General features: G+C 42.8%; 2 protein-coding genes and 1 pseudogene across 3 annotated transcripts in view; 1 reads left to right on the top strand and 2 right to left on the bottom strand.

The window, feature by feature from the left end:
- Positions 1-758: 758 nt before the first annotated feature.
- LOC113605750 (UPF0711 protein C18orf21 homolog pseudogene) lies at positions 759-3,103 on the bottom strand (annotated as a pseudogene).
- A 653-nt stretch (positions 3,104-3,756) lies between these two features.
- LOC113606325 (uncharacterized) lies at positions 3,757-9,039 on the bottom strand. Its single transcript, XM_071066755.1, is given in 7 exon segments — positions 3,757-6,826; positions 7,722-7,898; positions 7,900-8,154; positions 8,188-8,490; positions 8,492-8,542; positions 8,544-8,602; positions 9,006-9,039. Coding segments are annotated over 6 exon segments (852 nt in total). The 3' UTR covers positions 3,757-6,826; positions 7,722-7,748.
- Positions 9,040-9,418: 379 nt separating this feature from the next.
- ZDHHC14 (zDHHC palmitoyltransferase 14) overlaps positions 9,419-24,823 on the top strand; it is a 274,178-nt gene continuing 258,773 nt past the window's right edge. For both annotated transcript variants that reach the window (XM_027082560.1, XM_027082569.1), the window contains exon 1: positions 9,419-10,176. In XM_027082560.1, the coding sequence (XP_026938361.1) occupies positions 9,932-10,176 (245 nt within the window). In that variant the 5' untranslated portion in view covers positions 9,419-9,931. The remainder of the gene's footprint in view (positions 10,177-24,823) is intronic.

The raw sequence follows: 24,823 nt of genomic DNA, 5'->3' as shown, positions 1-24,823 counted from the left end.
GCTTTTCATGGTGGCACGGGTTAGCAATTCCAAAACTCTTTTGTACTCTAGACTTGAAGAAATGAACAAATACATTGAGAATAATGGAAGGAATGAGCTACAGATATGGAAAGTGAGAAGCATGCATTACAGCTTGTAGTTTTTGATTGGAAGTGCATGTTATCAGTTTGAAAACATGGTTTTTAGCATTGAGAAAAATAAATATCTGTGCCTATGTTTTAATAGATATATAAATAGACAGAGATATATAAACACATATGTGTTTTCCACTAAAAGGAACTAGGACCCCCTGGAGAAATGACAGATTGCAGGGCTGGGACAGGAAAAGTACAGGGGACCCTGGAACATGTGATTGAGGCAGTTAGGGAAGTAAGTGCTCAAGGAGTGACTGGGTCATGTCAAATTTCACAGGAGTTAGCATGAAGGGGCTCATGCTAGCCAAACCTGGAACAGTTTGAATGTCAAAATAACTACTGACAGATTATAGTTGTAGTTATTTATAACTAAACAATAGATTAGGGCTTCCCTGGTGGTGCAGTGGTTGAGAATCTGCCTGCCAATGCAGGGGACATGGGTTTGAGCCCTGGTCTGGGAAGATCCCACATGCCGCGGAGCAACTGGGCCTGTGAGCCACAGCTACTGAGCCTGCGCGTCTGGAGCCTGTGCTCCGCAACAAGAGAGGCCGCGATAGTGAGAGGCCCGTGCACCGCGATGAAGAATGGCCCTCGCTCGCCGCAACTAGAGAAAGCCCTCGCACAGAAACGAAGACCCAATACAGCCAAAAATAAATTAATTAATTAAAAACAAAAAACAATAGATTATATCCCATTGAATAATAAAAGTATCTATGAGGCCATACTGATATAAATAAACCAGTGAATCAATAAATAAATGGGGAAGAAAAGAAAGGTCTTTCTTATGCCAACAAAAGTGGGTAGGGGGGAGAGAGAAAGATAAAGGAAAGAAGGAAGGAAGGAAGGGAGGAAAGGGAAGGAAATAGAATCAAGAAATCAATAGATACTAAAATTAGTAGGTGAGAGTTTGATGAAGAACAAGACATTTGCAGTCTTTGTATTTATTAACTACAAAGGAAAATAACAACTTTATATTGGAAAAACCTAGTGGAACCTCCTTACCCTAGTAATCAAAATGAATATCATGAATATTGGGACAAACCAGCACCATGGACCTTTGGACCTGACGCTGAGAAAGACACATCACTTCCCACCAAAAATGCATAATCTGATTTTTCTTCAACATATCTAAATGAGCTAAATAGAAAGGTGGAAAACAATCTTAGCTTATTAACAAAAACCAAATTGTACCTATGTTGTTCCAGAAAAGATGTAAGATAGCTAAAGTAAAAGTTGACATTTTGAAATAATTTTAAACCCAGAAATAAGTCTGTACTAGAACAAATTAAACTGTCTCTTAATGTGAAATATTACTACAGGAACAACAGAAAGTTATAAAAATGAAAATTTCTGTCAAGTATATTTGTATCTTTATCTTATTAGATCATCTATAATTAAGAATATCCCGGATATTTTTACACCCCAAATAGGGATAATCTTCAGGTTTCACTAATGTACAGTTATGCAGATGTTTGTAGGAGAAAAAGGACACACCAGTTTTCTGAATTAGCAGTCAGGCTATTGACCCCCTGAAGAAGTCCTTCTAAGTAGACATGCTTATAAAGGTCTCAATCTCCTTTTGAAAGAGAATGATATAAATGGTGAAAACTGACGAGAAAAGGGAAAATAATAAGAATACCAGTAATACCTGCTTATGAGTTTACTACTGACAAGCACTTTCACATATTTTTTTGATCTCACAACCAACACTTGAGGTGGGTAGGTTTCAGTTATTCATTCCAGTGAGGTTTTTATTTCCCACAAATGCCAAGGATGTCAAGGAAAGTTCGTTCTTGGATTTGGTTTCCATGTATTCAGAAAATAAATAAAAGTCAAACAAGTTTTTTACTGACTAGCTTTAGTTCCGAAATAGCACTACACATTTCTCAAAATCCATTCTTTACAGAGGAGACAAGAAATTTCTGAAATCCACTTTGGATTCTTTTGGAATTCTTTCTGACTAAGCTGCATTTTTAGTTAAGAGAAGTGTTTCTTTGTTTTGCTCATGTCCTTTGAGGAGCAAATGGGTATTGACTGTCCAGATGTAGGTGTTTTGAAAACCAGGCTGGGCTCTCGCCATTGGAACCAGACTTGCAGAACTCAGAACTTTAGTCTCTGTGTCTTCCTGCAAGGGTTAAATCGGAGGAGTGGTAGAATTGTTTCTCATCGTCCATAGGATGCTTCTCCTTTTCCCGTTATTTTACCAGTTAGTGTTCTGATGCATATTTTACAAGTAATCAACAAAACAGTTTTGGAGCCTTTCTACTTCTTCATAATTTTTGCTTCTTTAAACCTGAGTGCATATCTATTTTGCTTCTCAATTAATAAGTGTCTGTACTTTGGGGTGTCAGTTTAGCCTTGGGCTGGAGATACATTCCAGCTTTATCCAGCACCTGCAGCTGGAAGCAGTATGGACATGCTTCTTCGAAATCCTGTGAGGAACTGCAGGCCCAGAGGCAGCAGCAGGTGTGACCCACGCAGGTATGTTGTAGTTTTAGCAACGTTGCCTTCATGCCTGTGGCTGAAACCTGATGAGAGCCCCATTGTGAAGAAATGCCAGTCGAACCCAAATGGAGTGACATTGTACAAAATAAGTGGCCTAAACTCTTCTAAAATGTCAAGATCAAGAAACTAAAAGAAAGGAGGTAGAACTGTTCCCTATTGAAAGAGTAAGTGCTAGGTATGAAACCTGGGCTGGATCGTGAACTAGGAAAGATTAATTATAAAGTACATTATTCAGACACTTGATGAAATTGGATTATGGACTGCATATATGTGTATATACAGCTTGCCTATAAGTATATGAGCCTGGAGAAGGATATATACTAAATTGTTTACATTGGTTACTTGGGAAATAGTAGGGGTTAGGGATGACACTTTAAAAAACCATACAGGATGAACAGGACGCATGACACGATTCCATTTTTATTAAATGATACGTGTGTGGGGACTTCCCTGGTGGCGCAGTGGTTAAGAATCCGCCTGTCAATGCAGGGGACGCGGGTTTGAGCCCTGGTCCGGGAAGATCCCACGTGCCGCAGAGCAACTAAGCCCGTGTGCCACAACTACTGAGACTGCGCTCTAGAGCCCGTGAGCCACGACTACTGAGCCCGCGTGCCACAACTACTGAAGCCTGCGGGCCTAGAGCCTGTGCTCTGCAACAAGAGGAGCCACCGCAATGAGAAGCCCGTGCACCGCAACGAAGAGTAGCCCCCGCTCGCCCGCACACAGCAATGAAGACCCAACGCAGCCAAAAAATAAATAAATAAAATAAATCTATTTAAAAAAAAAAGAATCTGCCTGCCAAGGCAGGGGACATGGGTTCGAGCCCTGGTCCAGGAAGATCCCATATGCCGCGGAGCAACTAAGCTCGTGTACCACAACTACTGAGCCTGTGCTCTAGAGCCCGCAAGCCGTAACTACTGAGCCTGCGCGCCTAGAGCCCGTGCTCCGCAACAAGAGAAGCCACTGCAATGAGAAGCCCACGTGCTGCAACGAAGAGTAGTCCCCGCTCACCGCAACCAGAGAAAGCCTGTGCACAGCAACGAAGACCCAATGCAGCCAAAAATAAATAAATAAAATAAATTTATATATAAAAAACATGATATGTGTGTGGATAAAATGAATTACATAACAGATGGTCAACAAAATGTTAATGACTGTCATCTTAAGGTAATGGGAATTTGAACAACTTTTACATTTTTCGTATTTATGTGTAAGAAAATTTTTTGTAATACAATGGTTTCAATGCACATGAATTATTTTTATTAAAATCCTAACAAGTAACTTTTTGGTGTTAAAAGAGCCAAGAAAAAGTCACTGGGGAAATTATAAGTACATTTTGGATTAAATTTTTTCTGCCTCATCCAATTTTTTCCTTGCAGTGCTGAGTTTATTACTTTAAACATCTTACGTGTTTTGACACAAGATGTTCCCAGATGTGCTGAGCACATGTAAAACTTGGAGCAAACTCTCTGGGTTGGAAGGAATTAGGGTGCCTGATTTTCCGAGGAATTTTGTCTGCTATGGGAGCTTCGGCAATTATTTCCTGAGCGAATTCCTGAATTACCAGCCCTGAACTCTCAAAAGAAATCCCCTTCTGGCATTTTCAAAGTTCTCCTTCTAGCACTGGGTCCCTTTGACTTACGTACTTTGACCACACAGGTGCACACTCATCTTGGCCTCGAAAGGTATACAAATCATCTGTCTTGGGATCTGAATGTCTTCCCCCTTCACCGTGGATAAGACCGTACTTTCTCCTGGCTGCCTGGAGGTATTCTGAGAATGACCGAGGTGGGTTTGTGGAATGCTCAGATGAAAGGAACAAAGCTCTAATTTTGTTAATAATGTAACCCCTGTTGTCGGTAAACCCACTGAGGCAGATGAGAACAAGGAACGATGCGCTGGAATCAAAGATACCACCAACACTCAAGGGAGGGCCAGCTCGGTGCTCTTAGGGTTCACGGCTGTGGTAGCTTTAGGAGCGTGGCCCAATGTAAAGAAGATGAAGAGTTAGTGCTCCCATAAGGGGCTCCCAGCTAATAACAGATGGGTTGGTGGACAAAGTTCAGCAAACTCGCCCTTCACGTGGGGAAACTGTGAGGCAGGGTCTGTACCACCTCCCACAGTTGCCTGGAGGATCTGAGCTCCAGCCGCCCACAGTGGCAGCTTCTCCACGCAAGCTTTATAGGCTCACCCCTCCCTAGCTCACTTCCTGTCTCAGCAGCGTTTTAAGGAATCCTCTCCCAAGTAAAGTATTTGCTCTTGAATCCTTGTCAATTCCACTCTAACTGGAAACGTCATGTGTTTTCCCACCCTTCCCATCTCCTTGAGATCCTAACCCCTCTTGTCCTGCCTATCATATTGTCAGAGTCCTGGATCTCACTTTGCTACAGTCTAGGCCTCATAGATCTCCCTTTCCGCTGAAATCAAGATACTCTTCCCTACTCAGTTGGCAGTGAGTCAGACACAGTATACTCCTCCACTGTGTAGTGGAATCAGACATGCACACCTGGCCATCAATCCTGACTCCGTTACTTACCAGCTATGAAACCTTGGGCAAATCACCTAACCTCTCTGATCTTCAGTTTTCTCCTCTGTGAAAGAAAGGTAACATTCCTTACCTTGTCAGGTTGTCCTTTTGATTTAATAAGCTAAATGTGTAAAGAATCAGGATATTGTCTAATACAAGAAGCTATTCCAGAAATGATAGTGATTTTTATTACATAATTTTCTTCCATTACTTACTTTCTTATGTGTCTCCATCTTGCTTTCCCAACTAGGCTGTAGCTTCTCTGCCATATTCAACTTCTTTACCACAATGCCTTGCACATAACGGGCACTAAATAATCATTAGTTATCAGGTTTCTAAAGCTTTAAATCAGAGGATGCACTCTTTCAATTCGAGGTTCATTTATGAATTATTTGTTATTGTGAGGCATTCTCAAGAAATTTTTTGCAGGTAACTCCTTTTCTGGGCCTCAAATTTTCCCATATAAAAAAGAAATGTTTTGGTCTATAATTCTAGATGCACCGAGGTCCTTCTAGCATTAAAGTTTGGAAGCTATATATTCCTGAGGGCAAGTACTGTATGTTACTCTCCTCCTGACCCTTCCTCACTTACTATAATGGTGGTCACAGATTAAGTGACTTCCCAGTGCACGGAGAATAGATTCCAGATGCCTCACCCAGCCTTTCCTCTAGCTTTCATCCTGTCCCTCACTCCATTCCAGCCAGACTGTGTTTACTTTGCACCCCTAGAACTTTCCAACCTTGATCTGCCTTGAGGTCTTTGTACTTGCTGTTTCTTACCATTTGGTTCTCTGCTCAAGCGTCTCCTCCACGGAGGTCTCTCACCCCACCCCAGTCTCTCTATCCAACAACCCTGCTCTGTTTTTTTGTTCATGTCACGTCTCTCTGAAATTGTCTTATCATTTAGTCATTTATTTCCCTTTTTTGGTGTGCATTTTATTTGCATTTATTGTTTTTTCTCTCCACCTCTCCCTCTAGCCCCCAAATATAAACTTCTATCTTGGATCCTTTTATATCCCTGCTGCAACAAAAAATACTTCGCACAAACTACACCCCTAAATAATTGAGAAATGACTGAATAAACTCTACCACACCTTACAGAGTAGTTTTTAGGTGGTGAGTTAAAATCCATGGCTGTCATGCCAGGTTCTAGTGAATTTAAGTATATGTCCTAAGCTAATTGCCATAGGTCTGAGTAAACATGGAGTAGGAAGAAACAAGGAATTCTTAGGAAGACAACTGCAAACAATCATATCAGCTTATCTAGAAACTTGCTGGCAGTGGGAAATTTAGAGATAATTTTTAAAGATGTAATTCATTTCTTTTTATTATGGAAAATTTCAAACATAAGCATGGACCCTCTTGTGCACGGTGGTGGACAAACCCTAGGGTAGCCGCTCATCCTAGTATTCAAACCCTTGTAATATCCCTTCCCCTGTGACTTGCTTTCTAACGGACAGAGTACGGCACATTTGATGTCACCCCTGTGTGATTACCTTGTGTTATATGAGATTCCATCTTGCTAGCAGGTTTGCTCTGGATGACTCTCCTTGCTGACTTGATAAGTGGCCGTGCTGGCCCATGAATGCCAGGTGCCACCTAGGAATTGAGGACAGTCTCCAGTGGACAGCCAGCAAAAGCCAAGGTCTTCAGTCCTACAGCTGCAAGGAAATGAATTCTGCCAGTGACCCAAGTGAACATGGAAGCTGTTTCTTTTCCAATTGAGCCTCCAGATGAGAATGCAGCCTAGCCAACACCTTGATGGCAGGTGTGAGACCCTAAGCAGATGACCCAAGTGCCTGGACACCTGACCCACAGAAACTGAGATAATAAATCTGTGTTGTTTTAAGCTTCTAGGTTTGTGATAATTTGCTGCCACAGATAACTAATAAAGATATATCTATCACCCAACATGAACAATTTTCAAGTTTGCCAATATCTATATCCTCGTGTTTTTTGGGGGTGGATGGGCTGGACTATTTTAAAGCACATGCAGATATTTTTGTATGTCTCTCTAACAGAGAAGGACTATTAAAAAGCATAACCACGATGCCAGAAAAATTAAGGGCTTAATTGAGAACAAGAATAGGAGTCTTTTTTTCAAGCAACCAAGTCAATGTATTTAGTATATTAACTGGACACCTGGAGAAAAGGTGCTTGAAATAAATCAAATAACATCCTGTTGATCCCATGAGCTAAAGGATAGGAGAGCATGGGAGAGTTTTCATTTGAATTGTCTGAGGTTTGCCAGTTGTTTTTTTTAAAAATCAGTACAGCCGCAGAGTACTGAATTGTCCCTACAATGTGCTCATTGGTCATACAATATCTAAAACCATTCGGACCCATTTCTAACTAAGGTCCTACCCATTCCCCTAACCTGCTTTATGATGGATCCTGGTAAATACCATTTTTATTCATAACTCCTTATAATTTCATGTCCTACTCGAATTGCCATTCCCACCACTTTTTCCTTACTACAGGAAGCTCTTCCCAACTGCCCCTAGTTCTTTTCCTCTCTTGGATAAACCAATCTCATCTCCCTTTGACACCGCTCACCTAGGCAGCGCTTAATGAGTGAAATTCTCAGGGCTCTGGGTTCAATCCCATCTCGACCACCCGGGCGGTTTGTGATCTCTGGCAAGTAGTCGGCTGGATACAATAGTGCCTCGCAGCGTTGTCGTGAAGATTAGATAAAGAACGTGCGTAACGTGTGAAGCGCCCAGCACCGAAAAGGCGCAGTAGAACCCCAGCCCTTCCCTTTGTTGGTTTCCATCTCCAACCAAACAGCACCAGAACGCTCAGTACCACGCCGCTCCCGCCCTCGTCGCGGAGGATGCAGGGATTTGTAGTTTTTTGGTCCCCTAGTTGCGTTTCCTCTCGGAGCCGGACGGCGAGAGGAAGAACTACACGTCCCAATAGGCCGTGAAAGGAAATTGGGGCGCGGAAAACCGATCGTCCCCGCCCCGTCTTCGCTCTCGCGGCCCACCGGCTGTGCCCACGGCGGGAGGGTTCAGACCCCCGCTGCAAAGCCAGGGCCGAGCGCACGAGCAGATCCGTGGGGACAGTCGGGCGGGGCGGGAGAGCACAGCGGGTGGCCCCTCTGCGGCCGTGGGAGCTCGCGGGGGGAAAGGAGAGAAATAAAGCGAGCAAATTGTGAGCGCCCGTGTCGGAGAAGTGAGAAAGGGCAGGGGAAGCAGCAACGCACGCAGAGCCTGGCTGCCACGGGGCTTGGTCCTCCGGGAGGGACCCAGGGCGCTTCGCTGTCCCCTCCTCCCCGCGGGAAGCCTGGAAGCTGGCCGGGCACGGAGACTCCCGCCCGCAGCCCCCATCCCGGAGTCCGGCCCGCCTCGTGCAGCGCCTCCCCATCCTGTCGCCGGGGCACCCCCAACCCACTCCCGGGCAGCAGCAGAGCCCCCGCCACTCGAGCACGCGCCCCGCTGGGGGAGGGAGAGGAAGAGTCGGGGCGGGCAGGGGAGGGTCACCACTCCGCGCCGGTTCCTCGGGTCCCCAGGAGTAGCCAGAATGGGTTTGCGTGTTGCTGCGTAAATGTGTGTCCCGAGGCGGCAGCGGCCGCCGGGAATAAACCGGGAGAAGCCGGGAAGCGGACAGAAGTCTGTGGGAATGCGCGCGGCGGGGCATCGGGTGCCCGGCCGGAGAGGCCCTTGGGCGATGCCGGAGGGAGTCCAGCGCCCGCCCCGGGGCCTCGCCTGCCCTGCTGGTGGGCACGGGGGCGGGGGACCCTTCCGAGCCCGTGCGGGCTTCGCCCGAGAGGAGGAGCCGGAGGAGGAGCCCGGCGGGCGAGGCGCCGGCCGCCGCCCACCGGGCCGGGAGGAGGCGGACCAGCTCGGAGCGAGGCGCGCGCGCCGGGGCTCATCCTCGCAAACAAGTGTCTGTGGCGTTCGCCCCGCGGCCCAGAGACGCGCTCCGCCGCTCCCGGCGGCCCTCCTTGCGCCGGGCCTGGCTCCTATGGGGCCGGAGGGAACCAGGGAGCCTCTGGCCGCGCAGCCGGCGAGCCGCCGCCGCGACCCTCAGCCCAGGCGGCCCCGGCAGCTCAGCGCGGGGGCCGCGGACTCGGCTCGCCTGCCAGGCGCGGCGGCGCGGGGTCGCCGCGCGAGCAGCGCCCGGGCTGTCGCCGAGCCCGCTCCTGACAGAATAACGTGCTTGGTTTCCCCACCCCTGGGAGGGGTTGCTGGGGCCGCAAGCTGCCTCCCAGTTTCCATCGCTCTCTCCTGGGGAGGATCCGCCGCCGGGAGGAAGGATTAGAATAAACCTGACCGAGGCGCAGAAGTGGCTCCTGAGGAAGCCGGCGCCGGGGCCGCCGCCTCGTGTCGCCTCTGGGCGCAGCGCTCGGGGGTCGGCGGGCCAGAGCCGAGGCGCGGCCGGAGGGCCGGGGGCTGCGGGGCCGAGCGAGCGGCTGTGCGAGGGAGAGGGCGCACGGCAAGCACTGGGGCGACTGGGCAGCCCCCCGCGCCCCGCGGGGTCCCGGAGCCCCAGCACGCGGGCTGGAAGCGACTGAGGACCGCCGCCGCGGGCTGCGGGCGAGCACCGTCCCTCTAGGCAGGGGATCCGGCTATGACAGCTGGGCTCCCCAAAGGGTTAACCTGGGTGTCCTCGGCAAAGTTGTCGCCGAGCCGGGAGCCCGCGTAGGGGCCGCGGCGCCGAGGCTCTGGGGGCGGCCGGGCGGCCGGCGGCGGTCGTGGCTCGGCGGGGGCCGCGCGGCCGGGGGGCTGCTGGGGGTGTGCGCCCCCAGCCGGCTGCCCTCGTGGATGCCTCCCGGCGGCGGCGGGCCCATGAAAGACTGCGAGTACAGTCAGATCAGCACCCACAGCTCCTCCCCCATGGAGTCGCCCCACAAGAAGAAGAAAATCGCGGCCCGGAGGAAATGGGAGGTTTTCCCGGGAAGAAACAAGTTCTTCTGCAACGGGAGGATCATGATGGCCCGGCAGACGGGCGTCTTCTACCTGACTCTCATCCTCATCCTGGTCACTAGCGGACTCTTCTTCGCCTTCGAGTAAGTGGTGGCGAAAGCTCCCCGACGCCTGGCACCCCTCGCCTCCCCGATCCCTGTCCCTCTCCCCTCGCTACTTTCGTTTTCTAGAAGCCTTATCTATTGTATATTGTTAGATAATACAGACCCCGCACTCCCTCTTTTTCTTTAAAAGGTCTGTTTGCTTTTCGGTCCCCGGAGATAATGCAGTTCTGGGTCGGGCTCTGGGAGTGGAGGAGAAGGGAGAGAGGACACTTGGAAGGTGTGCCGGCCTTGTTGCACCCAAGGGTTGAGTGGCACCTTGCAGGTTACTGATTCTTGGCGCGGGCCCTACTGAGTTTGGAGACTAGCAAACCAGCCCAGATGTAGCCTTCTGTGGGAAGCGGGGATGAGGCAGATCCTTAAGTCAGGGATAAACAGAATCGACTTCCTTTCGTGCTCACGAGCTGTAGCGCATCTTGTGAAGCTCAGTTGACTAAATCTTCTACATACCTTCCCTGACTAACGAGAAATCTTGGTTATTTTAGGTCTCAGAGTGTTGGCCACTCCATGTGGCTTGGAAGGATAATTTCATTTTTCGTTCTCCTTAGATGTTCACTCTTGATCAATTTCTGATTTACTATCAGGTTTCTAAACGATTCACTTTAAAAACAGGTTTCAGTAAAAAAAATGCTCCAAGCAAACACTTTCCCCTCCCCTCCCAATATTGGGGAACAGGTAAAAGGAGACTGTAGGCCTGTCAGGAAGAGTATGACACTGCATAGTAACTTATGATTCCAGAAACAAAACTTTGGAACTTTAGGGCTTTTATCGGGGGAAAAAAGTGCATGCACGTCTTCTCCATTCAGGAAAATCAAATTGGCTGATAGCAACTATCTTCCTGCCAACTAACTAAAGATCTTCTTGTTTGTTAATAGTATTAGATAAAGTAGTTTAACCACATTTCAGAATCCACTTCAATTGCTCTTATTGGGTCCAACATTTGCATTGCAGCTTCTTGTGTAATTCTTGGTATCTTATGCTCAATGAAACTTATAGCTACTACCCCCTCCCATTGAAAAAAAAGCAATATATTTATTGGGAGTTCTTTGCTTTTCCTAGCTATTATGGGGCATGATACTCTTTCTGCTTCTGTTGGATAGGGTTAATTAAAAGCTTTTGTGTATGTTTACTTTTGTCTGTGGTAAGTATTAATAGGTTCTGATTTTGTGCCTGGTGTTTGATATTCCAAATGCTGTCTCGGTCAGAAATGGATGATCTCTTGACAGTGTAATACTTTTCACTTAAAGCCCTCTGACTCTGAGGGGAAACATTTTGTGTCTGAACATTGTGCTGTGATGAACAATTTTCATGGGATTGAGTGAGAACAGGTGAGGAGAGAGATCTCAGCTATATGCTCCTTAACTCCCCCAGCCTTTCTTACAGACAACAACTCCATTTCTGACTATGTAAAATTTCCAGGTCTCTTCTAGAAGGTTAACGTTGGTGCACATTTGAGACTAGTTGGTGGAGTCTGTCTGGGGACCTGGTAACGGGAGGGTAGGGGTATGCAGAGGCTTTCAGAATGATGGGAGAAATGCCCTGTTGTTCCTGCTGCTGCTCCCCTGCCCCCATCCAGAGCCACCGTCTTGTCCTTACAGACCTGGGGAACTGGGGGAAGGGGCCAGAGGTTCTGGGTGATTTTGCAGTCTGAGTCATAATAAATCCCGGCACTGACATGGTGATGTCATACGGTAGAACAGAAATGCCATCCTTCCAATGGTGGCTTCATTACAGGTGTTCCCCTAGGTAGAGAATATTCACTATGTTCCTCATGTTACCAGAGTTTTGAATGGATCTATACTGGCATCTCTGCGCTTTTTTAGCTGTGTTAAGAGTGGAGAAAATGGATTCATTTTGTGATTGTGTGGCAGAGCTTCAGCCACAAGTGTGTTTCATTTAGGATCGTGACTATTTCATTTTCTCTAAACACCCAAATCCCCACTGTATGGTTAGGGGTCCCCTGCAGTTGTTACTTTTACTCTACTTTTACTTTCTTTTACTTTCTTCTTTCAGACACTGCTTTTAACCAAACCATCATAAGTTCATTTTCACCTCATCTCTGTGTGTTTCTTCCAAGAGTTCCCCAAAGTCCTCGCTAGAAGGTTGTTAGGGATCTTTCTGTGTCAGCGTTGTGTTAAAGGATGGCTGTAGGAATAAACATGTGCACTGGGATTTTATTAGCTACTGTCAGCAGCTTCAGTTTTAGATCGGCTCTACATGTATGTGTGTCTTTGGTGTCCATGAGTGTTGCTTCAGTTAGCCAATTTGAAGTTTCAAGAAAATAGGCTCATCGTAACATGATGCCTCAGTTACAAAAAATCATAGGGCTGCTCAAATCATAGAATGTTACGCTTTAGCAAGAATATTTGTCACTGTATTGCTTTTAAGTTCTTTACCATTGCTAATGCCAGGGTGAAATTAAATAACTTTGATCAAATTAATTTGATAGAGACTCAGAGCCCCAATTAGTCACATGCACGGGAAATGAAATGCCAACAGGCTAGGAGAGATCAAGAGAGAATGCCAGTTTTGTCTGCTCTCTGTCTGCCTTCCTTCTGCCATTCCTTCAGTTATTTATTGAGCATATACTATGTGGTTGCCTATTTTGATTAATTTCATGTCTAGATAACTTTAATATTAGCAGAATTTGTTTTTAAACACGAGGGTCCATGTTTTTCCATACTGTAACACAAAGGCAAATATGAAATTTGAAAATAAGACGTATAACTTCTAAACTTAGTTTTAGACCTCCGTTTCCTGCAACTCTTCTCCACCCTACCTCTTCTTCCTGACCTTGAAGAGATGGACAGGGAACTTTGTTCAAGAGAAGTGGACTTCTTGGAATGCAGCAACAGGTGTTGATACTCTCTTCAACCGTGGAAGAAAGGCAGGGTAGAATGATTTTTCTCACCTTGAAGATGAAGTGATAGAGGCTTGGAGAGGTTAAATAATCACCTAAGATCACACACTAATTAGTGGCCAGGCTTCTGGCTGGAAAGCCTGTGACCTTTCTGATGCTCTCTGCTGCTCCTCCCCCAAATATAGGATAGTGGTTACAGGCATGTATGCCTTTCGGAAGGACAGATCCCAAAATTCTTCCCAGAAGTATGACCTTAGACAAATTAGTTGCCTTTTCTAAGCCTTGGTTTCCCAGTCTGTTAAATGGGATTAATAATATCTACCTTTAAACGTTGTGAAGATTAAATGACGTGTATTTAGTCCAGTGTCTGATACATAGTACTCATTAAATGGTACATGTTATTAGAGCAGAACTTAGAAATAGCCTCCCAAGGACGCTGGTCACCCCTTTCTGAGAACCTGTGAAGGACGGAGTATGTGGATTAAGAAGCAGGCACGACAGTGATAGCATATTAGGGCGGAAAAAATGTGGAACTGTGTAGTCTGCAGTTGAACAGAGACCTTGGCGTGAGTCTGAGGGGCAGCTTTGCTCTTGCGCCTTTTATCCAGACCCTGAGCAAGGGCAGTGAGCAAGCCTACAAGAAGCAGGAACTACATCTCCTTTCCATCCTTGGAGCTGCCATCTCAGAATCGAGAAGACAGTAATAAAGCAACTAGAAGAAACCTGAAGCAACCCTCCAGTCTTTGTCAAGTAGGGCGGGGCTATTTATCTTTAGATGTCTTCTATTCAACATATGTAGCTGGTCCAAAGTGACAGCATTACATGGCTGTGTTTAAGAGGGAAGGGTGGAAGTTGGTTGCAGTGCTGTGGAGACATATCACTGCTCCTTGCACTTACTGAGGGGCTGGCTCATCAAAGACTCCCTACAATGTCCTCATTCTCACACACCCCAGAATTGCCATTTGAAAAGATCAGTGAACATTATCAATTTCTTTCTCTCTGACCTACACACACATATAGCCCACTTTTTTTTTTTTTTTCTTTTGCGGTACGCGGGCCTCTCACTGTTGTGGCCTCTCCCGTTGCGGAGCGCAGGCTCCGGACGCGCAGGCTCAGCGGCCACGGGTCATGGGTCCAGCCGCTCCGCGGCATGTGGGATCTTCCCAGACTGGGCCACGAACCCGTGTCCCTTGCATCGGCAAGCGGACTCTCAACCACTGCGCCACCAGGGAAGCCCTTCCTTTATTTTGTAACTAAACACTTTAAACAGATAAAGCACTCTGTGGTATATATGAAGGTTACCCAACAACCACCAACATGTAGAGTAATTTTGTATCTTATAGGTTCTTGTCTTTGGATACTTGAATTTATATAGTAGGACTTTTAAGGATTCTATTGACTACTTGTATTTCACTGTCTTCTCTCAGCTATTGGGAACTGACATCAAATTATGCAGAAAGGACTCTTGTAGGTTCCTATAACAGGGTAATGATGATCAATTATTTATTGGGCTATATCTACATAACCTGGAGATTTTTTCTTTTGCAGTACAGTGCTACACATAATTTATTCAAGGCAGAGTTATTATGTCTTAGCAAGAGAAATTAAGGGTTTCAAGGAAGTATGTTCATTGTTTTGTAGCTCAGGTTGTTAGGAAAGGGAAAACAGTGGTGGTCAATAGATGCTTATAATTAGATACACCCAGAAATATGGATCTGATAAAATGTCAGTTGGTTCAAGTAAGAGTTGGGGACTTTCTTAATGCTTTTGTTTAGTTCTTCACTAAATATAAAAGTTGGTCCTAATTTAAACTAATTTTTATAAACTGGATAATCTTCTAGTATTTCTCCAATTCCCCCCCATTTAAAAAATATAATATTAGATTGATATAGAAGATTATATATAACAACACACATGCAATTTTGAAATAAAATACTTTACATGAGTATAAAGAGCCCCCATGAAACTACCACTCACTCAAGAACCATATCAATACCAGGGCTTTTGAAAAAAAAAAAAATTACCAGGACTTTTGAATCTACTTATATCCTTTGGGTTTCAGCCCTGTCCCATCTTCCTGCCCCTCCCTGATAATAGTCATTATTAAGGCCTTGCCCTATTTTCCTCAAGATTGTTGAATGTATGCATTCCCAAACAATAGGTTGTTTAGTTTGGCTTGTTTTTCTATATAAAAAACATAAAGAAAATTTTCTTCTATATATAAAAAAATAATGAAAATCTTTTATTTAAAAAAAACTCTCTCTTCCTCCTCTCTCCTTCCCCTCTCTGACCCATTGAAGAGTAAGTTGCAGATGTCATGCTCTTTTATATCCATGTTTTTCAGCGTGTAATTCTTAAGAAAAAGGGTGTTCTCTTATACAAACACAGTATTAGCATCAATTTCAGGAAATTTAACATGGATACAATAATCCACATTCAAATTTTGCCTTTGTCCCAGTACTGGTGGGTTAAAGTTTATCATCTTGGTATTTGTTTTCTATTTATCTAATATGTTTTTTCTCTTTTCCTCCTTCTTGCCTTCTTTTAGGTGAATTGCCTATTTTTAGTATTCCATTTTATTTCCTTTAAAAAAATGTGGGCTATGTTTCTTTGTATATTTTTAGTAGTTGCTTAAGAGATTAGAATATGCATCTTTACTCTTTAATAGTCTACCTCCAAATAGTAACATTGTACTTCAGAAATAATAAAGAAACCTATAATGTTATAATTCCACTTCTCCCACCCTTTGAACTCTTATTGTCATATATTTTATATCTGTGTATAATACAAGTCCAGTAATGTTATTATTTAAAAGCAGTCAGTAGTATTTAAAAGAAACATAAATGTATATACATATATAAAATAAATATACTTTAAAATAAAACCTGTACAAACATATAAAATCTAAGACACATATACATTTGTACATATATGAAATAGAGATAATTTTAAATAGAATTTTGTATTTATCCTCACATGTTTACTATTTCTGGTACTCTTTATTTCTTTCATCTGTATTATTTCCCTATGACCTAAAGTACTTCTTTCAGTGTTTCTTGTATGCAGGTCTGCTGGTGACAAGTCCTCTTAGTTTTTGTTTTGACAGTGTTTATTTTGCCTTCATTTTTATTTTGCCTTCAATGTTTATTTTGCCTTCATATTTTCATTGGATATAGAACTCTAGTTTGACAGTTTTTTTCTATCAGAACTTTGAGGATGTTGGCCCATTGTCTTCTGGCTTCTTTTGTTTCCAGTGAGAAGTTAGCTCTTATTTTTTGCATTTCCTCCTGTATGTAACGGGTGAACTTTTTCCCAGGCTGATGTTCTCTTTATCTTTTGTTTTTTGGTTTCAGCAGCTGAATGAGGACATAACTGAGGTGTGGTTTTCTTTATATGGATCCTGCTTCAGGTTTACTAAAGCTTTGGGGATCTGTGGATTGATATGTTGAAGTTTTGGAAAATTTTCATCCATTATTTCTTCAAAAATTTTTTTGTCTTGTTCTCCCTCTTCTCCTGGAACTCCATTTATTTATATATGATACCATTTTATATAGTTCCTTACATCTTGGATTTTTAAAATTTTTTTTCTGTTTTTTTCTTTTATCTCTTTGTGTTTCAGTTTGATTAATTCCAATTGGTCTGTCTTCAAGTTTACTGATCTTTTTCTCTCCTGTGTCCTGTCTATGATGAGGCCTCTTTGATACCTTATTTTTTATTTTGAGCATTTCTGTATTTGAAAAACTAGATTTTTTAACATTAGTTTAAAAAAATAATTTCCATTCTTCTGAAATTATCTGTTTATGTCCATATTTTCTTTTTTTTTGCATGTATCTTTTTACTTTTATTTATTATTTTAATTTTAATTTTTTTGAATTTTATTTTATTTATTTTTTTATATAGCAGGTTCTTATTAATTATCCTTTTACACATATTAGTGTATACATGTCAATCCCAATCTCCCTATTCATCACACCATCACCCCCCGCCACTTTCCCCCCTTGGTGTCCATACGTTTGTTCTCTACATCTGTGTCTCAATTTCTGCCCTGCAAACCAGTTCATCTGTACCACTTTTTTAGGTTCCACATATATGTGTAAATATATGATATTTGTTTTTCTCTTTTTGACTTTCTTCACTCTGTATGACAGTCTCTAGATTCATCCATGTCTCTAAAAATGACCCAATTTCGTTCCTTTTTATGGCTGAGTAATATTCCGTTGTATGTATGTGCCATATCTTCTTTATCCATTTGTCTGTCAATGGGCATTTAGGTTGTTTCCATGACCTGGCTATTGTAATAGTGCTGCAATGAACATTGGGGTGCATGTGTCTTCTTGAATTATGGTTTTCTCTGGGTATATGCCCAGTAGTGGGATTGCTGGGTCATATGGTAATTCTATTTTTAGTTTTTTAAGGAACCTCCATACTGTTCTCCATAGTGGCTGTATCAATTTACATTCCCACCAACAGTGCAAGAGGGTTCCCTTTTCTCCACACCCTCTCCAGCATTAGTTGTTTGTAGATTTTCTGATGGTGCCCATTCTGACTGGTGTGAGATGATACCTCATTGTACTTTTTTTTTTTTTTTTGCGGTACGCGGGCCTCTCACTGTTGTGGCCTCTCCCGTTGCGGAGCACAGGCTCTGGATGCGCAGGCTTAGCGGCCATGGCTCACGGGCCTATACGCTCCGCGGCACGTGGGATCTTCCCGGACCGGGGCACGAACCCGTGTCCCCTGCATCGGCAGGCGGACTCTCAACCACTGCGCCACCAGGGAAACCCCTCATTGTACTTTTGATTTGCATTTCTCTAATAATTAGTGACGTTGAGCAGCTTTTCATGTGCTTCTTGGCCATTAGTATGTCTTCTTTGGAGAAATGTCTATTTAGGGCTTCTGCCCATTTTTTGATTGAGTTGTTTGTTTCTTTAATATTGAACTGCATATATATTTTGGAGATTAATATATATTAATATATACTTTGGAGATTAATCCTTTGTCCATTGATTCATTTGTAAATATTTTCTTCCATTCTGTAAATATTTTCTTCCATTCATTTGTAAATATTTTATTCCATTCTGTAAATATTTTCTTCCATTCATTTGTAAATATTTTATTCCATTCTTCCATCTTGTTTAGGTTCCTTTGATGTGCAAAAGCTTTTAAGTTTTTGATTAGGTCCCATTTGTTTATTTTTGTTTTTATTTCCATTACTCTAGGAGATGGATCAAAAAAGATCTTGCTGTGATTTATGTCAAAGAGTGTTCTTCCTATGTTTTCCTCTAGAGTTTTATAGTGTCTGGTCTTACATTTAGATCTCTAACCCATTTTGAGTTTATTTTTGTGTATAGTGTTAGGAAGTGTTTTAATTTCATTCTTTAACATGTAGGTATCCAGTCTTCTCAGCACCACTTATTGAAGGGACTGTCCTTTCTCCATTGTATATCCTTGCCTCCTTTGTCATAGATTAGTTGACCATAGGTGCATGAGTTTATCTCTGGGCTTTCTATCCTTTTCCATTGATCTGTATTTCTGCTTTTGTGCCAGTACCATATTGTCTTGATTACTGTAGCTTTGTATTATAGTCTGAAGTCAGGGAGTCTGATTCCTCCAGCTCTGTTTTTTTCCCTCAAGACTGCTTTGGCTATTCAGGGTCTTTTGTGTCTCCATACAAATTTAAGATTTTTTGTTCTAGTTCTGTAAAAAATGCCATTAGTAATTTGACAGGGATTGCATTGAGTCTGTAGATTGCTTTGGGTAGTATAGTCATTTTCACAATATTGATTCTTCCAATCCAAGAACATGGTATCTCTCTCCATCTGTTTGTATCATCTTTAATTTCTTTCATCAGTGTCTTATAGTTTTCTGCATATAGGTCTTTTGTCTCCCAAGGTAGGTTTATTCCTAGGTATTTTATTCTTTTTGTTGCAGTGGTAAATGGGACTGTTTCCTTAATTTCTTTCAGAATTTTCATCATTAGTGTATAGGAATGCAAGAGATTTCTGTGCATTAATTTTGTATCCTGCCACTTTACGTAATTAATTGATTAGCTCTGGTAGTTTTCTGGTGGCATCTTTAGGATTCTCAATGTATAGTATCATGTCATCTGCAAACAGTGACAGTTTTACTTCTTCTTTTACAATTTGTATTCCTTTTATTTCTTTTTCTTCTCTGATTGCCGTGGCTAGGACTTCCAGAACTATGTTAAATAATAGTGGTGAGAGTGGACATCCTTGTCTTGTTCCTGATCTTAGAGCAAGTGCTTTCAGTTTTTCACCATTGAGGATGATGTTTGCTGTGGGTTTGTCATATATGGCCTTTATTATGTTGAGGTAGGTTCCCTCTATGCCAACTTTCTGGAGAGTTTTTATAATAAATGGGTGTTGAATTTTGTCAAAAGCTTTTTCTGCATCTCTTGAGATGGTCATATGGTTTTTATTCTTCAGTTTGTCAATATGGTGTATCACATTGATTGATTTGCATATATTGAAGAATCCTTGCATCCCTGGGATAAACCCCACTTGATCATGGTGTATGATCCTTCTAATGTGCTGTTGGATTCTGTTTGCTAGTATTCTGTTGAGGATTTTTGCATCCATATTCATCGGTGTTAGTGGTCTGTAGTTTTGTTTTTTGTAGTATCTTTGTCTGGTATTGGTGTTAGGGTGATGGTGGCCTCATAGAATGAGCTTGGGAGTGTTCCTTCCTCTGCAGTTTTTTGGAAGAGTTTGAGAATGATGGGTGTTAGTACTTCTCTGAATGTTTGATAGAATTCACCTGTGAAGCCATTTGGTCCTGCATTTTTGTTTGTTGGAAGATATTTAATCACCATTTCAATTTCATTACTTGTGATTGGTCTGTTCATATTTTCTATTTCTTCCTGGTTCAGTCTTGGAAGTTTATACCTTTCTAAGAATTTGTCCATTTCTTCCAGGTTGTCCATTTTATTGGCATAGAGTTGCTTGTAGTAGTCTCTTAGGATGCTTTGTATTTCTGTTGTCTCTGTTGTAACATCGCCTTTTTCATTTTTAATTTTATTGATTTGAGTCCCTCCCCCTTTTTCTTGATGAGTTTGGCTAATGGTTTATCAATTTTGTTTATCTTCTCAAAGAACCAGCTTTTAGTTTTATTGATCTTTGCTATTGTTTTTTTTGTTTCTATTTCATTTATTTCTGCTCTGATCTTTATGATTTCTTTCCTTCTGCTAACTTTGGGTTTTGTTTGCTCTTCTTTCTCTAGTTCCTTAGGTGTAAGGTTAGGTTGTTCATTTGAGATGTTTCTTGTTTCTTGAGGTAGGCTTGTATTGCTATCAACTTCCCTTTTAGAACTGCTTTTGCTGCGTCCCATAGGTTTTGGATTGTTGTGTTTTCATTGTCATTTGTCTCTAGGTATTTTTTGATTTCCTCTTTGATTTCTTTAATGATCTCTTGGTTATTTAGTAATGTATTTTTTAGCCTCTGTGAGTGTGCGTTTTTTACGTTTTTTTCCCCTGTAATTGATTTCTAATCTCATAGCGTTGTGATCAGAAAAGATACTTGATATGATTTCAGTTTTCCTAAATTTACTGAGGCTTGATTTGTGACCCAAGATGTGATCTATCCTGGAGAATGTTCCGTGTGCACTTGAGAAGAAAGTGTGATCTGCTCTTTTAGGATGGAATGTCCTATAAATATCAGTTAAATCTATCTGGTCTGTTTTGTCATTTACAGCTTGTGTTTCCTTATTAATTTTCTGTTTGGGTGATCTGTCCATTGGTGGAAGTGAGGTGTTAAAGTCCCCCACTGTTATTGTGTTACTGTCAATTTCCTCTTTTATAGCTGTTAGCAGCTGCCTTACATATTGAGGTGCTCCTATGTTGGGTGCATATATATTTATAATTTTTATATCTTCTTCTTGGATTCATCCCTTGATCATTGTGTCATGTCCTTGCTTTTCTCTTGTAACATTCTTTATTTTAAAGTCTATTTTATCTGATATGAGTATTGCTACTGCAGCTTTCTTTTGATTTTCATTTACACGGAATATCTTTTTCCATCCCCTCACTTTCAGTCTGTATGTGTCCCTAGGTCTGAAGTGGATCTCTTGTAGACAGCATATAGATGGGTCTTGTTTTTGTATCCATTCCGTGAGCCTGTGTCTTTTGGTTGGAGCATTTAATCCATTCATGTTTAAGGTAATTATCGGTATGTATGTTCCTATTACCATTATCTTAATTGTTTTGGGTTTGTTTTTGTAGGTCCTTTTCTTCTCTTGTTTCCCACTTAGAGAAGTTCCTTTAGCATATGTTGTAGAGCTGGTTTGGTGGTGCTGAATTCTCTTAGCTCTTCTTGTCTGTAAAGCTTTTGATTTCTCCATCGAGTCTGAATGAGATCCTTGCAGGGTAGAATAATCTTGGTTGTAGGTTCTTCACTTTCATCACTTTGAATATGTCATGCCACTTCCTTCTGGCTTGTAGAGTTTCTGCTGAGAAATCAGCTGTTAACCTTATGGAAGCTCCCTTGTATGTTGTTTGTCATTTTTCTCTTGCTGCTGTCAATAATTTTTCTTTGTCTTTAATTTTTGCCAATATGATTACTGTGTGTCTCGGTGTGTTTCTCCTTGGGTTTATCCTGTATGGGACTCTCTGCGCTTCTTGGACTTGGGTGTCTATTTCCTTTCCCATGTTAGGGAAGTTTTTGACTATAATCTCTTCAAATACTTTCTCAGGTCCTTTCTCTCTCTCTTCTCCTTCTGGGACCCCTATAATGCAAATGTTTTTGCGTTTAATGTTGTCCCAGAGGTCTTTTAGGCTGTCTTCGTATCTTTTCATTCTTTTTTCTTTATTCTGTTCTGCTGCAGTGAATTCCACCATTCTGTCTTCCAGGTCACTTATTCATTCATCTGCCTCAGTTATTCTGCTATTGGTTCCTTCTAGTGTATTTTTCATTTCAGTTAATGTATTGTTCATCTCTGTTTGTTTATTCTTTAATTCTTCTAGGTCTTTGTTAAACATTTCTTGCATCTTCTCGACCTTTGCCTCCATTCTTTTTCCGAGGTCCTGGATCATCTTCACTGTCATTATTCTGAATTCTTTTTCTGGTAGGTTGCCTATCTCCACTTCATTTAGTTGTTTTTCTGGGGTTTTATCTTGTTCCTTCATCTGGTACATAGCCCTCTGCCTTTTCATCTTATCTGTCTTTCTGTGAATGTGGTTTTTGTTCCACAGGCTGCAGGATTGTAGTTCTTGCTTCTGCTGTCTGCCCTCTGGTGGATGAGGCTATCTAAGAGGCTTGTGCAAGTTTCCTGATGAGGGGACTGGTGGTGGGTAGAGCTGACTGTTGCTCTGGTGAGCAGAGCTCAGTAAGACTTTAATCTGCTTGACTGCTGATGGGTGGGGCTGGGTTCCCTCCCTGTTGGTTGTTTGGCCTGAGGTAACCCAACACTGGAGCCTACCTGGGCTGTTTGGTGGGGCTAATGGCAAACTCTGGGAGGGCTCACGCCAAGGAGTACTTCCCAGAACTTCTGCTGCCAGTGTCCTTGTCCTCACGGTGACACACAGCCACCCCCCCTCCGCCTCTACAGGAGACCCTCCAGCACTAGCAGGTGGGTCTGGTTTAATCTTATATGGGGCCACTGCTCCTTCCCCTGGATCCTGATGCACACACTACTTTGTGTGTGCCCTACAAGAGTGGAGTCTCTGTTTCCCCCAGTCCTGTCAAAGTCCTGCAATCAAATCCCGCTAGCCTTCAAAGTCTGATTCTGTAGGAATTCCTCCTCCCATTGCCGGACCCCCAGCTTGGGAAACCTGATGTGGGGCTCAGAACCTTCACTCCAGTGGGTGGACTTCTGTGGTATAAGTGTTCTCCACTCTGTGAGTCACCCACCCAGCAGTTATGGGATTTGATTTTATTGTGGTTGCGCCTCTCCTAACGTCTCTTTGTGGCTTCTCCTTTGTCTGTGGATGTGGGGTATCTTTTTTGGTGAGTTCCAGTGTCTTTCTGTCGATGTTTGTTCAGCAGTTAGTTGTGATTCCAGTGCTCTCACAAGAGGGAGTGAGAGCACGTCCTTCTACTCCGCCATGTTGAACCAGTCTCTTTATGTCCATATTTTCTACTGGATACTTTAACATATTTTCTGTAGTTATTTTGGCATCCTTGCCTAATGATGCCAGCATCTGTCATCTCTGGATATGCTTCTTTTGCCTATTTCTTCTCTTGACTGTGGCTTACAGTTTCTTCCTTCTTTGTATTTCTCGTAATTTGTGATTACATGCTAGATATTGTGTGTAAAAGAATTGTTGACCCTTCAGTAACTTAAAAGGGCATGGCCTTCCTTCAGGCCAGTAGAGTGTGGGCTGAGTCAGTCTCATTTGTAATTGAGATGGGTGTGTGCTCTGGTGACACTTTAGTTAGATTCATTTCATCCCTGACTTTAGATGTTTTGAGGGAAGAATCAGGACTTTCCCTTTAGCAGGGATTGGGATCTTATCCCTGGCAAAACTCTTCACGCATCACAGCCCAGCACCAGCTTACTGGGGAAGATTTGTTGTTCAGCAAGACTGCCAGCTTTTTGGGTTACAGGAGAGTTTTCTTTGCAGTCTTGCCCCAGCTCTCTATACCTAGGACATCTCTTTTTGCCCGGCTGTTCAGTCTCCGCTTTTGGATCACTGCAGAGTGGCCTGAGTGACGGCCTGAAGTGCCTGAGAGATTTTCTTATATTTTTATGCTCTCACCCCTGCCTTACCCTTGGGGACAGTCCCATAGGTGTCAGGGCGGACGTTTCTCGACACTCCTGCCCTATCTAAGCCTTTGGTGTATTCTTGCTATGTGTTTGGTGAAGATCCATGGGGAAGAGTTGGCTGGTGGCGTAGCCCTACCCTGTGGCTGTGTCTTCTTGGAATTCTAATCCATAGAGCAGTCCACTTGTAGCCATTAACTTAATTAAAAATTTGCCGGTTTCTCCTTATTCCTGTCTATGGTGGATTCCTGTTCCTCCTGCCACTTCGCTAGGAATGAAAGCTGGGAATGGCCTGACACATTTAGGCTTCTTTGCATCCTCAGCTCCGTGATATATTTTAAAAACTGTGCTTTGTAGCTAATCTGGCTTGTTCTCATTGTTAGAGTGGGAGTGATTGCTCTTACAATTTTCAACTTGTGATTATTTTAGCTTAATGTTGTGTTTCTCAGATTCATTTATGCTGTTGCATATATATGTAATTAGTTTTTATTGCTATAATATTTGGTTTGTTAAATATGCTCAATGTATTCCTTATACTCTTTCTAATGTTTCTTTCTTTGACTTCTCACTGATTCTTGGCATTTACTATCACTTTATAGGGTAGAATATGCAAGGCTGCCTCTGCATAGGTTTTGATTTCTTCTTAAGGATGTCCTGGCAATGACTATGGTGTCTAGACCCAAATGCTTAGGCCTGGATAACTGAGAGAGTTTAGCATGGGATGCAATCTGTTACGCTTTTACATGATAAAATATTTATCAAAATGATAAATCATGACTATCAACTAGTCATTGAAGTTGTATACAATTAAGAGCAAGGTTTAAAGAAATGTATATCCTTATGATGAGTGAGGTACTTTATCACAAATTTCACCTTCATCTTCATAGGTTAATTTGGCATTAGTTTTTCATTGATTTTAAGAGAAAACTTTAACTTTTTTCCCCTCACTTATAATACTTTGGGTTTGGAAACTCTTCTCTCATCTCATGTGTAACTTAGATACAGCCCCTCAGAGTACCTGTAATTAAGATTCTGTTACCAGCCTCTTCTCATGTA

This window comes from Aethalodelphis obliquidens, unplaced genomic scaffold, assembly GCF_003676395.1.
Source record: "Aethalodelphis obliquidens isolate GAN/ISIS:26980383/991018 unplaced genomic scaffold, ASM367639v1 scaffold3, whole genome shotgun sequence".
Lineage (NCBI taxonomy): Eukaryota > Metazoa > Chordata > Mammalia > Artiodactyla > Delphinidae > Aethalodelphis > Aethalodelphis obliquidens.
The sequence above is the reverse complement of the archived record's forward strand: the minus strand, read 5'-3'. Positions and strand labels throughout refer to the sequence as shown.